Genomic DNA, 16,232 nt, shown 5'->3' on the forward strand with positions numbered 1-16,232 from the left:
ACACTTTGCGTACAAGCAGTCCATCATCGATTGCACAATGTCCAGCTTGGTCTTGATGGAGAAGTTGATGAAATTGGTGTCGACTAGAATGTAGTAGGGAGGACCCAGCTGCGTGTTATATTGAAAAAACAGACAGGAAGGATACTTAACCCTGGGAAAGTAAAAATAAAATGATCAGTGTCCTTGAATCAATCAAGTTTATCATGTATTTTGTTTTTGCAGATATTTGTCCATGAATCAAAAGTGTGAAGATTTTCAGGTTCTCAGAGGAAATATTTTGCAATACTTTTTCCTGTCAACAGATGCTGCTAGTGCACCATGCAGCTCACAGCAAATTTGGACAAGAGCAAGTTCCACCCTAGATATGTATTCTTTCCTCGTTCTATTTTGTTGTTGAGAGGGCATAATCTTCTTCTATTTGCAAGTTATTTTCTTGTTCCATCTGCCAATGATAGGCCAGGGGCCCGGTTACCATTCGTGTACATTCCTGTATCTCTAAATTGATCACTAGGAACCATGCAAGAGGAGCCGCTGAATGATGGCTGTTTCTCATCTCTCCCTGTAAAAAAGCACTTCTCAATATCAAAGATGATGTCACCAACCAGCCACTGAGTACTGTGAAGGAACAGTCAAGCTCACAACAGGGGGCCAACACCTCTTTGCCAAAGCCCCCGTCAGCTGACAATTTGGATAAAGTAACCGGTAAGGAGTAAGCCTGGGGTGCAGCACTGTTTATGGACATTAGGAACATCGAGATAGCTGGAACACCACGAGCTGCCCTGTGTAGGTCCTTCCACCATGCAAGTGTTCATCATCACATAGTTGATGAGTAGACCCTGAGATTTGGAACAATGGCTGGAGGCTAGGTGTGTGAATGGGCACTCAGGATATGCAGGGATTACCATAATTCCTGTCGGGTGCATGGGTAAAGAGTACACATTAATAGAACTTGAAAAGGTAGTCCTGTTACTGGTTGCTGCGATTCTTTCCATGTGGCTCCAGATAGCTCTGCAAGTCAATGTCCTAACGAGCACAGACATCAGTTTCTAGTTGGACAAGCAGTGGGATGCTTGCCAAAGCTGTGTGCTGGTAGACGGTACAGTTCTAGCGGATTAAACGCCAGTACCTTGAGAATCCCTAACCTAAACCACAAGTGCCAACCTGCACTTAAATAAGGCATGGAGGTGGGTTCCTATTGGGAGAGAGTGCGCACTTCACATTGGGCAAGTAGAAACTCTGGATTTCTCAGTAGCTTGGTTTGGAGATCCAAACGTGGCAATGGATATTCATCTGCGTTGCCCTCCGGGCTGACCAAAAAAAAAGCCAAGGTTGTAAACACTGAGGATTCTGGGTATGAACTCTGACGTAGAATGTTGATGGTTCAACATATCATTGCGATTTCAAACTAAAGTATCCCCATTTTCTGAGATGAACTAGTAACAATTAAAAATGAAAATCCCGACAAAGCAAGCTTTACTTTGACATTGAACGTGCTCGGCACAGGCACGATAGGATGAATGGCCTCTTTCTGTGCTGTATCATTCTATAAATTTCACTTGTTCTTAACAGAAGTAGTCTCAAATATTTTGCTGCTGCAGATGAATCTAGTATTGCACCTCTTAGACCAACTGGATTTGACATTTCTAAATTATTGGTTATACAGTTTCTCTCAGAATACTGGCGTTAAAAACAGATCAGATTATGATGTCTTTACAACCTGATCATACCCGATACTCCATCATCAGATTCAATGCGTAAGGATACTGGACTTAACCAGTGTCTCAAGTGCAATTCTTGGAACCAGTCATTGGCATTGGAAGCAATTATAAGGCATATCAGCCAGTTTGAAGAAAATTTAGGAGGCACAGATCAAATGGCCTGCCGGCTTTAAATTAATCGACACAAGTTAGTGTCAGAAAGTCGTGTTTTGCGACTGTTCGGTTGTCAATATGTATTTTGGGCTAGAACGGAGGGCATTCTGGAGAGACTCAATTATAGCAGCTGGCCACTCTCACTTCCTTATACAACAGTGCAGTTTGAAGTATTCCTTTGAAGTGCAAAGTAGTAGTGAGCTTTTGATACGTCTTTAAGGTCAACAATGATTACAAAGTGCACATACAGGTTTCTGGTACACACGTCAGGCAAGTACTGGTGCAATGTCAGGACAATGCAAGTGAAGGAAGAGAGAGAGAGACAGATACAGTTTGTATCTGTGGTAGGACTGAGCGTGCTCAGTGCTGTCAGCATACGGAAAGCAGAGAAGTACTCCATTCTTAGCACTCCTCGTCTCATATAATTGTTCTTAACAATATAAAACTGCAAATTTAAAATATATAATCTTTACATCCTAGTTTAACACATACACTTCTTTTACTTTCAGGGCACTGGGATCCTCTTTTATCGTCTTCTGAGGTTTTGCTCTGTCTTTGTCTTTTCTGGAAAAAAACACACAAATTTACATTAAACCAACCACCTCCTTTGGGGCAAAATGACGACTTAACTTGTGAGATCTGAATACATAGTTCACCCAATGGAGGTGTTGTTCATGTTGAAGTAACAGACGTGCAGAGAAACGGCACAAAATCCTGAGTTAGACATATCACACTGATGTGTTAATTGTTTTAGTTTTCCCTCTGCCAACGTTTCCGTCTCCACTCGAGATACTGACTTCTTACTGGGGTTTCATGGGAAGCAGTCATCCACCAGTACTTTGCACAAGTGATTATTATTCATGCAACAACCTTGACAGGGACTGTCAGCGGGTTATTTGCTTACAGGGGACAGTACAGTTTAGTCAGCGCACCAACCCCACCGCACCACCTAACACCCATACAGCTAGCAAGAGTCACTGAACGATGATCAGTAACAGCAACCATAGGCTAACTTTCTCATCTTCAATGCAGGGGCACGGAGGCTAATGGCAGCGACTTTACCACTGTCCCCACTGAGATCAACTAGGGCAGACCCAGCATTGAGCTTTGGACATTTCTGCTCTGAATGGAGCTTGCATTCTGTGCCTTAAATCAAGGGTCTAACCAAGAGTGGCAACTTGCTATTTTGAGAGCATCAGTTTGAAGATATTTATCAAATTTTTCATAGAAAGTTGCTTAAGGAGTACAGAAAGCTCCACCTGTGCAAATGACAACAAATGTTAACAGAATAATACGCTTTTGATCTGGATATCTGAAGACTCCACTGCTTCCCAAGTAGAAAGTCTTACAAGAGCAATGCAACAGAGCGGCAGAGAAATGGAGGCTGCTAGCCCAGTCTATCTTTTTATGTCCCCTCCAATTCAATTCAAAAAGCTTACATTCTTGTATCTCGCAGACTAATCATTCGCTTCATGGTTGCATATTTTCTAGTCTTCTTTGCTTTTCCCTGGAAAATAGAAATAAGACAATCAGGAGGCAGCCCCGGATGACATATGCAGACAGCTCAAATGTTAACAACCCAGTTATCAATGACAAGATAAAAATCAGCAAATCAATTGTCCCCTTGAGGAGCATAAACAGAAAAGTATTAATTGCAAACTTAACTTTGAATTATGGTGGCATACCTTTAATATTATTATGAGGAGGCTCTGTGAGCATCCCCATCCTCAACTATGACAGAGCCCAGGATCTGAGCACAAGAGAACGCTGAGATATTTGCAAATGTATTCAGCCAAAAGTGTCAAGTGGATATCCCCCCCGCCCCCATCACAGGTGCTATTATCCAACCAATTCAGTTCACTCCATGTGACATTACACAACGGCTGAGTGCATGGATATAGTGAAGCCTATGGGCCTTGACAAGACCCTGGCTGTAATGCTGAAGACCTGCCCACCAGAACGAGTCACGCTCCTGATCAAGCAGTAATAACACTAGCATCTATCAGACAAAGTGGATAATTGCGCAGGTCTGCCCTGTCCATGAAAAGACAAATCTAACTGCGCAAACCAGTCTCCTTCTAATAAGCAGCAAAGTGCAATCAAGTGATACCTACTCACCTAGAACTTGCTCAGTGACACACACACATTCAGTTCAGGTTTCACCGAAGCGTAGGCCCCAGATCTCATCGCAGCCTTAAGCTGAATACCAGAGAAGGAATACCATCCGGGAAGGCGTTGAGCACCTCGAGTATCGTCGCCGAGAGCATGCAGAAATCAAGTGCAGACAGCGGAAGGAGTGTGCGGCAAACCAGACTCCCCACCCACCCTTTCCTTCAACCACTGTCTGCCCCACCTGTAACAGAGACTGTAATTCCTGTATTGGACTGTACAGTCACCTGAGAACTCACTTTTAGAATGGAGGCAAGTCTTCCTTGATTTCGAGGGACTGCCTATGATGGTGAGAGAAGTGAGAGTAGCTAGCCTCGACAAAAAGCAGCATTCGACTGTATAGCATTAAATTAAGGACAACAGGGATTGAAGGGAAAACCATCCAATAGCTGGAGTCATCTTCTTCTTCTAAGGCGGTCCCTCATATTGAGGATGACTTGCTTCCAAGCCAAAAAAGGGATGAGTTCACAGGTGTTTCAATGACACTCCAGGTTCCGAATTGAAGGGTGCAAGATGCCTGTGCGTGGATTTTTTTTTTTTAAACGTGTGGTGACCGGTGCACCACACCACGTCATACCCAACACCTGGGAACATGACTATGGCTGCTGTGGAGGCCATTCATCACAGGCCTATGACATTAGTGCAAGAGTTCCTCACGGAAGTGTCCTCAGATCAACCATCTTCAACTGTTTCATCTTTCCCTCCAACATATCGCAGGAATGGGGTTGTTTAATGACTATTCTACAGTGTTTAGTTTTTTCCTGCCACCCCCCTTTCGCCAGCTCTGTAATTGCTTAAAACATCTCTGATGAAAGTTCATTGACCTGATATGTTAACTCTGTTTCTCCCATCACAGATGCTGCCTGGCCTGCACGGGTACCCCCAGCATTTGCTATTTTTAATTCAGATTTCCAGTATTTTGCTTTTTGCTCCTGTATAAATGACGCCTCTGCCTAAATCCATTTGAGACTTGAACACAATAATCTGAGCTGGCACTCCAGTGCGGTACTGAGGGACTGCTGTACTGTCGAAGGTACTGCCTTTCGCATGAGATGTTGAACCGAGGCCCCGTCGACTCTCTCAGGTGGACGTAAAAGATCCCATGGCCGTATTTTGAAGAGGAGCTGGGAAGTTATCCCCGGTGTCCTGGCCAATATTTACTCCTCAATCAACATCATTAAAACAGATCATCTGGTCATTATCACATTGCGGTTTGTGGGAGCTTGCTGTGACATAGAAACATAGAAAGTAGGTGCAGGAGTAGGCCATTCGGCCTTTCGAGCCTGCACCACCATTCAATAAGATCATGGCTGATCATTCACCTCAGTACCACCTTCCTGCTTTCTCTCCATACCCCTTGATCCCTTTAACTGTAAGGGCATCTAACTCCCTCTTGAATATATCCAATGAACTGGCATCAACAACTCTCTGCGGTAGGGAATTCCACAGGTTAACAACTCTCTGAGTGAAGAAGTTTCTCCTCATCTCAGTCCTAAATGGCTTACCCCTTTTCCTCAGACTATGTCCTCTGGTTCTGGACTTCCCCAACATCAGGAACATTCTTCCTGCATCTAACCTGTCCAGTCCCGTCAGAATTTTATATGTTTCTATGAGATCCCCTGTCATCTTCTAAACTCCAGTGAATACAGGCCCAGTCGATCCAGTCTCTCCTCATATGTCAGTTCTGCCATCCTGGGAATCAGGCTGGTGAACCTTCGCTGCACTCCCTCAATAGCAAGAACGTCCTTCCTCAGATTAGGAGACCAAAACAGAACACAATATTCCAGGTGAAGCCTCACTAAGGCTCTGTACAACTGCAGTAAGATCTCCCTGCTCCTATACTCAAATCCCCTAGCCACGAAGGCCAACATACCATTTGCCTTCTTCACCGCCTGCTGTACCTGCATGGCAACTTTCAATGACTGATGTACCATGACACCCAGGTCTCGTTGCACCTCCGCTTTTCCTAATTTGCCACCATTCAGATAATATTCTGCCTTTTGACACCAAAGTGGATAACCTCACATTTATCCACATTATACTGCATCTGCCATGCATTTGCCCACTCACCTAACCTGTCCAAGTCACCCTGCAGCTTTTTAGCATCCTCCTCACAGCTCACACCGCCACCCAGCTTAGTGTCATCTGCAAACTTGGAGATATTACACTCAATTCCCTCATCCAAATCATTAGTGTATATTGTAAATAGCTGGGGTCCCAGCACTGAGCCCTGCGGCACCCCACTAGTCACTGGGATCATTCTCGTAAATCTTTTCTGCATCCTCTCCAAAGCCTTCACATCCTTCCGAAAGTGCGGGGCCATAATTGGACACAATTGAGGCTGAACCAGTGTTTTATACAGGTTCATCATAATTTCCATGCTTTTGTACTGTATACCTCGGTTCATGAAGCCCAGGATCCCGTAAGCTTTTTTAACTGCTTTCTCAACCTGCCTTGCCATCTTCAATGATTTGTGTACATATACCCCTCGGTCTCTCTGTTCATACACCTTCTTTAAGATTGTACCCTTTAGTTTATATTTCCTCTCTCATTCTTTTCACCAAAATGAATCACTTCACACTTTTCTGCATTAAATTTCATCTGCCATGTGTCTGCCCATTTCACCAGCCTGTCTATGTCATCTTGAAGTCTATTACTATCCTCCTCACTGTTCACTATACTTCCAAGTTTTGTGTCATCTGCAAATTTTGAAACTGTGCCCTGTACATCCAAGTCCAAGTCATTAATATATATCAAGAAAAGCAGTGGTTCATGTACTGACCCATGGGGAACACCAATGTATACTTTCCTTCAGTCCGATAAGCAACCGTTCACCACTAATCTCTGTTTCCTGTCACTTAGCCAATTTCTTATCCATGCTGCCATTCTCTCTTTTATTCCACGGGCTTCAACTTTGCTGGCAAGCCTATATGTGGCGCTTTGTCAAACGCCTTTTGAAATAAATGTACATGTCAACTGCATTGTCCTTATCAACCCTCTCTGTTACCTCATCAAAAAACTCAATCAAGTTGGTGAAACAGATTTTGACTTTAACAAATCCGTGCTGGCTTTCCTTAATTAATCCACATTTGTCCAAGTGACTGTTCATTTTAATATGTCCTTACTATACAGTATAGAAACATAGACATAGAAAATAGGTGCAGGAGTAGGCCATTCAGCCCTTCTAGCCTGCACCGCCATTCAATGAGTTCATGGCTGAACATGCAACTTCAGTACCCCATTCCTGCTTTCTCGCCATACCCCTTGATCCCCCGAGTAGTAAGGACTTCATCTAACTCCCTTTTGAATATATTTAGTGAATTGGCCTCAACTACTTTCTGTGGTAGAGAATTCCACAGGTTCACCACTCTCTGGGTGAAGAAGTTTTTCCTCATCTCGGTCCTAAATGGCTTATCCCTTATCCTTAGACTGTGACCCCTGGTTCTGGACTTCCCCAACATTGGGAACATTCTTCCTGCATCTAACCTGTCTAAACCTGTCAGAATTTTAAACGTTTCTATGAGGTCCCCTCTCATTCTTCTGAACTCCAGTGAATACAAGCCCAGTTGATCCAGTCTTTCTTGATAGGTCAGTCCCACTATCCCGGGAATCAGTCTGGTGAATCTTCGCTGCACTCCCTCAATAGCAAGAATGTCCTTCCTCAAGTTAGGAGACCAAAACTGTACACAATACTCCAGGTGTGGCCTCACCAAGGCCCTGCACAACTGTAGCAACACCTCCCTGCCCCTGTACTCAAATCCCCTCGCTATGAAGGCCAACATGCCATTTGCTTTCTTAACCGCCTGCTGTACCTGCATGCCAACCTTCAATGACTGATGTACCATGACACCCAGGTCTCGTTGCACCTCCCCTTTTCCTAATCTGTCACCATTCAGATAATAGTCTGTCCCTCTGTTTTTACCACCAAAGTGGATAACCTCACATTTATCCACATTATACTTCATCTGCCATGCATTTGCCCACTCACCTAACCTATCCAAGTCACTCTGCAGCCTCATAGCATCCTCCTCGCAGCTCACACTGCCACCCAACTTAGTGTCATCCGCAAATTTGGAGATACTACATTTAATCCCCTCGTCTAAATCATTAATGTACAATGTAAACAGCTGAGGCCCCAGCACAGAACCTTGCGGTACCCCACTAGTCACTGCCTGCCATTCTGAAAAGTACCCATTTACTCCTACTCTTTGCTTCCTGTCTGACAACCAGTTCTCAATCCACGTCAGCACACTACCCCCAATCCCATGTGCTTTAACTTTGCCCATTAATCTCTTGTGTGGGATCTTGTCGAAAGCCTTCTGAAAGTCCAAATATACCACATCAACTGGTTCTCCCTTGTCCACTCTACTGGAAACATCCTCAAAAAATTCCAGAAGATTTGTCAAGCATGATTTCCCTTTCACAAATCCATGCTGACTTGGACCTATCATGTCACCTTTTTCCAAATGCGCTGCGATGACATTCTTAACAATTGATTCCATCATTTTACCCACTATTGAGGTCAGGCTGACCGGTCTATAATTCCCTGTTTTCTCTCTCCCTCCTTTTTTAAAAAGTGGGGTTACATTGGCTACCCTCCACTCGATAGGAACTGATCCAGAGTCAATGGAATGTTGGAAAATGACTGTCAATGCATCCGCTATTTCCAAGGCCACCTCCTTAAGTACTCTGGGATGCAGTCCATCAGGCCCTGGGGACTTATCGGCCTTCAATCCCATCAATTTCCCCAACACAATTTCCCGACTAATAAAGATTTCCCTCAGTTCCTCCTCCTTACTAGACCCTCTGACCCCTTTTATATCCGGAAGGTTGTTTGTGTCCTCCTAAGTGAATACCGAATCAAAGTACTTGTTCAATTGGTCTGCCATTTCTTTGTTTCCCGTTATGACTGCCCCTGATTCTGACTGCAGGGGACCTACGTTTGTCTTTACTAACCTTTTTCTCTTTACATATCTATAGAAACTTTTGCAATCCGCCTTAATGTTCCCTGCAAGCTTCTTCTCGTACTCCATTTTCCCTGCCCTAATCAAACCCTTTGTCCTCCTCTGCTGAGTTCTAAATTTCTCCCAGTCCCCGGGTTCACTGCTATTTCTGGCCAATTTGTATGCCACTTCCTTGGCTTTAATACTATCCCTGATTTCCCTTGATAGCCACGGTTGAGCCACCTTCCCTTTTTTATTTTTATGCCAGAAAGGAATGTACAATTGTTGTAGTTCATCCATGCGGTCTCTAAATGTCTGCCATTGCCCATCCACAGTCAACCCCTTTAGTATCATTCGCCAATCTATCCTAGCCAATTCACGCCTCATACTTCAAAGTTACCCTTCTTTAAGTTCTGGACCATGGTCTCTGAATTAACTGTTTCATTCTCCATCCTAATGCAGAATTGCACCATATTATGGTCACTCTTCCCCAAGGGGCCTCGCACAACGAGATTGCTAATTAATCCTCTCTCATTACACAACACCCAGTCTAAGATGGCCTCCCCCCTAGTTGGTCCCTCGACATATTGGTCCAGAAAACCATCCCTTATGCACTCCAGGAAATCCTCCTCCACCGTATTGCTTCCAGTTTGGCTAGCCCAATCTATGTGTATATTAACGTCACCCATTATAACTGCTGCACCTTTATTGCATACACCCCTAATTTCCTGTTTGATGCCCTCTCCAACATCACTACTACTGTTTGGAGGTCTGTACACAACTCCCACTAACGCTTTTTGCCCTTTGGTGTTCTGCAGCTCTACCCATATAGATTCCACATCATCCAAGCTAATGTCTTTCCTAACGATTGCATTAATCTCCTCTTTAACCAGCAATGCTACCCCACCTCCTTTTCCTTTTATTCTATCCTTCATGAATGTTGAATACCCCTGGATGTTGAGTTCCCAGCCCTGATCATCCTGGAGCCACGTCTCCGTAATCCCAATCACATCATATTTGTTAACATCTATTTGCACAGTTAATTCATCCACCTTATTGCAGATACTCCTTGCATTAAGACACAAAGCCTTCAGGCTTGTTTTTTTATCACCCTTTGTCCTTTTAGAATTTTGCTGTACAGTGGCCCTTTTTGTTCTTTGCCTTGGGTATCTCTGCCCTCCACTTTTCCTCATCTCCTTTCTGTCTTTTGCTTTTGCCTCCTTTTTGTTTCCCTCGGTCTCCCTTCATTGGTTCCCATCCTCCTGCCATATTAGTTTAACTCCTCCCCAACAGCACTAGCAAACACTCCCCCAAGGACATTGGTTCCGGTCCTGCCCAGGTGCAGACCGTCCGGTTTGTACTGGTCCCACCTCCCCTAGAACCGGTTCCAATGCCCCAGGAATTTGAATCCTTCCCTGCTGCACCACTGCTCAAGCCACGTATTCATCTGCGCTGTCCTGCGATTCCTACTCTGACTAGCACGTGGCACTGGTAGCAATTCCGAGATTACTACTTTTGAGGTCCTACTTTTTAAATTTAGCTCCTAGCTCCTTAAATTCGTTTCGTAGGACCTCATCCCTTTTTTTTTACCTATGTCGTTGGTACCAATGTGCACCACGACAACTGGCTGTTCTCCCTCCCTTTTTAGAATGTCCTGCACCCGCTCCGAGACATCCTTGACCCTTGCACCAGGGAGGCAACATACCATCCTGGAGTCTCGGTTGCGGCCGCAGAAACGCCTATCTATTCCCCTCACCACTGAATCCCCTATCACTATCGCTCTCCCACTCTTTTTTCTGCCTTCCTGTGCAACAGAGCCAGCCACGGTGCCATGAACTTGGCTGCTGCTGCCCTCCCCTGATGAGTCATCCCCCCCAACAGTACTCAAAGCGGTGTATCTGCACACGAGGCCCATACTTGAGAAAAGATCACTCTGTGACCAGCTACCTTTAAAACCAAGACCTCAATAGACTGACGGTGGGTGGAGCTTCCCCTTTTATACCGGAAAGTCCAGGTTAGGAGTGTCTCCCACAAGTTCTCCCCCTGTGGTCAGTGTTCTCAAGGTATACAACTTAGGTCAGCTTAGACATGGGTTACAATGACAGTTGAATACATGACATCACCTCCTCCCCAAAGTCTTATTGGGATCACAGGTTAAGTCTCTCTGGTGGTTTACACTCCCTTGTAGAGCGCCTGAGTTGGGGCGCTGGCCTGAGTGTCTGCTGTTTGCGGTGCCTCAGGCCTGTCCTGTCTGCCCACAGTGACTGGGCTCTCTTCCACTTGGTTCCGGTGTTCGGTCACCTGTGGTGGAGTAAACTCTACGTCGTGTTCTTCCTCTGCTTCTTCTATGGGGTTGCTGAACCTCGTGTTTGCGGCAGATTTGTCCATTGGTAAGTTTAACTACCAAAACCCTATTCCCCTCTTTGGCAATCACAGTGCCAGCAAGCCATTTGGGCCCTGCAGCGTAATTAAGAACAAAAACAGGGTCACTGACATCAATACATCACGCCCTCGCATTCCTGTCATGGTAGTCACATTGTGACTGATGCCTGCTCTCAACAATTTCTTTCATAGTAGGATGTACAAGGGATAACCTGGTTTTGAGCGTCCTTTTCATTAGCAGCTCTGCGGGTGGAACCCCTGTGAGCGAGTGCGGTCGGGATCTATTGGCCAACGGGAGGCGTGATAAGCGGCTTTGTAGGGAACTCCCTTGGATTCTGAGCATCCCCTGTTTGATTATCTGCACTGCTCGTTCCGCCTGGCCGTTTGAGGCCGGCTTGAACGGTGCTGTTCTGACATGGTTGATTCCATTGCCTGCCATGAAGTCCTGGAATTCAGTGCTTGTGAAGCACGGGCCATTGTCACTGACCAAGACATCCAGTAGACCATGGGCGGCGAACATTGCCCGTAGACTTTCTACCGTGGCAGAGGATGTGCTTGAATTTAAAATGGCACACTCAATCCATTTGGAGTAGGCGTCTACTACAACCAAAAACATTTTTCCCATGAAAGGACCTGCGTAGTCCACATGGATGCGTGACCATGGCTTGGCGGGCCAGGACCAGGGTCTAAGGGGGGTTTCCCTGGGTGCGTTGCCCAGCTGAGCACACGTGTTGTACCTGCAAACACAAAGTTCCAGATCTGCATCTATCCCTGGCCAAACGTGTGACCTGGCAATTGCCTTCATCATGACAATGCCCGGGTGCTCATTGTGAAGTTCTCTGATAAATACCTCCCTGCCCTTCTGGGGCATGACTACTTGGTTTCCCCACAGTAAGCAATCGGCCTGAATCGAGAGTTCATCCTTGCGCCTATGAAACGGTTTAAATTCCTCAGGGCATGCCCCGTACGTGGCTGCCCAAGTCCCCTTTCTGGACACATTTCTTAATTAAAGACAGTAGCAGATCTTTATTTGTCTCGAGTTTAATCTGACGGGCTGTCACAGGTGAGCCTTTGCTTTCGAAAGCTTCAACAGCCATGACCATCTCAGCATCATGCTCAGCTGCCCCCTCAGTGGTGGCTAGTGGTAGCCTGCTGAGTGCATCAGCACAGTTTTCAGTGCCCGGTCTGTGCCGAATAGTATAGTCATAGGCGGCTAACCTCAGTGCCCACCTCTGTAAGCGGGCCGATGCATTTGCATTTATGGCCTTGTTGTCGGCCAAAAGGGACGTTAGGGGTTTGTGATCTGTCTCCAGCTCAAATTTCCTGCCAAACAGATACTGGTGCATTTTTTTTACTGCATTTTCACATGCTAGCACTTTCTTTTCTGCCATCCCGTAGCCCGTTTCTGCTCGGGACAGACTTCTGGAGGCATAAGCTACCGGCTGTAACTGACCATTGGCATTCACATGCTGCAACACACACCCGACCCCATAGGACGACGCATCACACGTTAAAACTAGTTTCTTACACAGGTCATACAACGTTAACAGTTTGTTGGAGCATAACAAATTGCATGCTCTATCAAAAGCCCTTTCCTGGCTGTCCCCCCAGACCCAATTGCAACCTTTGCAAGGAGCATGTGTAGCAGCTCTAACAGTGCTCAATTTGGGAAGAAAGTTGCCAAAATAGTTCAGGAGCCCCAGGAACGAATGCAGCTCCGTCATGTTACGGGGTCTAGGTGCTCTCTGGATCGCTTCCGTTTTGGACGCAGTAGGTCTGATCCCGTCTGCTGCTATCCTCTTCCCCAGGAATTCTACTTCTGGAGTTAAGAAGACGCACTTCACCTTTTTCAGTCGCAGCCCTACCTGGTCCAGTCTGCATAGCACCTCCTCCAGGTTGCGGGGGTGTTCTTCAGTATCACGACCCGTGATGAGGATGTCGTCTTGAAAAACCACCGTCCTTGGAATCGACTTGAGGAGGCTTTCCATATTTCGCTGAAAGATTGCGACGGCCGAACAAATCCCGAATGGACATCTATTATACTTAAACAACCCCTTGTGTGTCGTGATGGTGGTCAGGTGCAATTTTGAAAAAAGTTTGCCACCGGATAGCGTCGCAAAGAGGTCCTCCGTTCTCGGTAGCGGGTACTGGTCTTGGAGTGACACCCGATTGATGGTGGCCTTGTAATCGCCACATAACCTGACTGACCCATCCGCCTTGAGCACCGACACGATCGGGCTTGCTCAGTCACTGAATTCGACTGGCGAGATGATGCCTTCCCTCAGAGGCGGTCCAATTGGCATTCTATCTTTTCTCACATCACGTACGGCACCGCTCTGGCCTTGTGGTGTACTGGCCTGCTGTCCGGGTTTATGTGAATCACTACCTTGGTCCCCATGAAAGTGCCGATGCCGGTTGAAATAATTAGTCAAATTTGTCCAGGACCTGTGAGCATGATACTCGCTCCACAGAAGAAATTGCATTGACATCACCCCATTTCCAGTTCATTACAGCAAGCCAACTCCTCCCCAGTAGTGCGGGACCGTCCCCCGGGACAATCTAGAGTGGCAACCTGTTCTCCGAATCTTTGTGGGTCACGACTACCGTGGCGTTGCCTAGCACCGGAATGATCTCCTTTGTATATGTCTGTAGCAGTGCGTCAATCAGCAATAATTTTGGCCTCCTGGCCTTGGACACCCACAACCTTTCTAACTGTTTGATACTCATCAGGGACTGGCTGGCCCCCGTGTCTAGCTCCATTAATACTGGGATGCCATTGAGGAGCACTTTCATCATTATCGGTGGCGTCCTGGTATATGAACTGTATATGTGCTCCACATGAACTCGCTGAACTTCAGCTTCCAGCGATTTCCCCCAGTATTCATTTGGCCTCGTAGGGCTTACATCGGGCCCGTCCTCCTCATACATCAACCTGGCTGCAAGCTTCCTGCACATACGCGCCAAGTGACCGCTGACGTTGCAGTTTCTGCAGGTATATTGCTCATACCTGCAAGCTCTGGCTTGGTGTTTGCCTCCACACCTCCAGCATGAGCTGGAGGCCCCGTTGCTGGAAACAAAAGGCCCATTACCAGTCGATCGTCTCTGACTGTCCCTGTAACTGTCCTTAAGCGCACCATTAACAGATGTTGATGGCCCCATTACTGGCTGCATTGTCCATTGCGATGGCATGAATCGCTGTTCAGCTAGCCATTGTCTCTGTTGAATTCCTCCTTTGCGTTCGACTGCATGCTGGGGTATGTCCGATTGCCCTTGTCTGCCTAGAGAACTGTGTGCCGCATTAACAATGTCGACTCCCTGGTCGTTTGCCGCACTTGAGCCAAGATTTTTGCCATAAATCATTCTGGTCTCTTCCTCCCCTGAGATAATTGTCTGGGTTCTCTTAGCCACCGCTTCCAAGGTCAAGTCTTTGGTCTCAATCAGTTTCCTGAAAACCCCAGAGTGCCCAATGCCCTCAATAAAAAAGTCCCGCAGCATCTCCGCTCTGCATGCATCTGGGAACTTACATAGGCTCACCAGTAGCCAGAGATCTGCCACGGAAGTCTGGAACGCTTGGCCCTTCTTGCCGCCGGCGCGTGTAAAACCGGTGTCTCGCTATGTGCATGCTGCTTGCCGGTTTAAGGTGTTCCCCGATCAACTTACTGAGCTCTTCGAGCGTCTTTTCCGCCGGCTTCTCTGGCGCTAGACGGTCCTTCATCAGGGAGTACCTTCTGGATCCACCAACCGTCAGGAGATGAGCCCTGCATTTGTTGGCCGAATCCTGTCCCAACCATTCCTTAGTGACAAACCTTTGCTGTAGTCTCTCAATAAAGTCGTCCCAATCATCACCAACACAGTAACTCTCTTCTGTGCTGCTAGTGGCCATGCTCACGTGGTTTAAATCCCAGTTTCTCGTTGCCAATATGTCCTTACTATACAGTACGAGGCCCATACTTGAGAAAAGATCACTCTGTGACGAGTTACCTTTATTACCAAGACCTCAAGAGGCAGGCGGTGGGTGGAGCTTCCCCTTTTGTACCGGAAAGTCCAAGTTAGGAGTGTCTCCCACAAGTTCGCCCCCTGTGGTCAATGTTCTCAAGGTATACAACTTAGGTCAGCTTATACATGGGTTACAATGACAGTTGATTACATGACACATTTTGTCCCTGATTACTGTTTCTAAAAGATTCCCCACTACCGAGGTTAAACTGACCGGCCTGTAGTTGATGGGTTTATGTTTACAACCTTCTTAGAACAAGGGTGTAACATTTGCAATTCTCCAGTTCTCTGGCACCACCCTAAGGAGGAGTGGAAGATTATGGCCGTTATCTCCGCGATTTCTTCCTTCACTTCCCTCAACGTCCTGGGATGCATCCCATCCGCTCCTGGTGACAGCGGCGGCCCGGCCCGGAAATCGGCGCGGTCCCAGCCTGCAAGATCAGCAGCAGGCCGGAGCCATCAGAGGGAACAGCATACCACAGCAGGAGGGGGGGGGAAGAAGCGGCAAGAGTTTGTAAAAGAAAGTGACCGGGGCTCAGGAGAGGCGTGAGTCTGAGCCCCAGAAGAGGCGAGAGCAGCATGAGCCAGCCCACACTGCGATATGTGTGCGCGCTCGGTCAGTGCAGCAGAGCTGGTCTCCAGTTAGTCTTGGGTAACCCTTGCCACTGGACCAAGACCTAGCTCTGTCAAGCCCACGTGGTAGCTGGTGTGCAATGGCCACCACATGTTAAAAAAAATCCACACACAAACCTCTTCTACCCTTCAGGATGTAGTTCAGGACCTGGAATATTAGGTCCTTCATTTTAACACCTGTGAACTCTTTCCTTTTTGGCGTGGAAGCAAGTCATCCTTGCTTCGAGGGACTGCCTAT

The 16,232-nt window shown here is 46.7% G+C and overlaps 1 protein-coding gene across 2 annotated transcripts in view; it reads right to left on the bottom strand.

Annotated features, from left to right (window-relative positions):
• The window catches only part of fcf1 (FCF1 rRNA-processing protein), a 30,563-nt gene that overhangs the window by 13,957 nt on the left and 374 nt on the right, over positions 1–16,232 (bottom strand). The window contains exons 2-5 of one of the 2 annotated variants that reach the window (XM_070879579.1): positions 11,107–11,440; positions 3,311–3,378; positions 2,364–2,435; positions 3–151 (exon numbers count right to left, since the gene is read on the bottom strand). In XM_070879579.1, coding sequence (XP_070735680.1) covers positions 3–151; positions 2,364–2,435; positions 3,311–3,345 — 256 coding nt within the window. In that variant the 5' untranslated portion in view covers positions 3,346–3,378; positions 11,107–11,440. The remainder of the gene's footprint in view (positions 1–2; positions 152–2,363; positions 2,436–3,310; positions 3,379–11,106; positions 11,441–16,232) is intronic. The other variant, XM_070879578.1, reaches the window with a different exon arrangement.

This window comes from Pristiophorus japonicus, chromosome 4, assembly GCF_044704955.1.
Source record: "Pristiophorus japonicus isolate sPriJap1 chromosome 4, sPriJap1.hap1, whole genome shotgun sequence".
Lineage (NCBI taxonomy): Eukaryota > Metazoa > Chordata > Chondrichthyes > Pristiophoridae > Pristiophorus > Pristiophorus japonicus.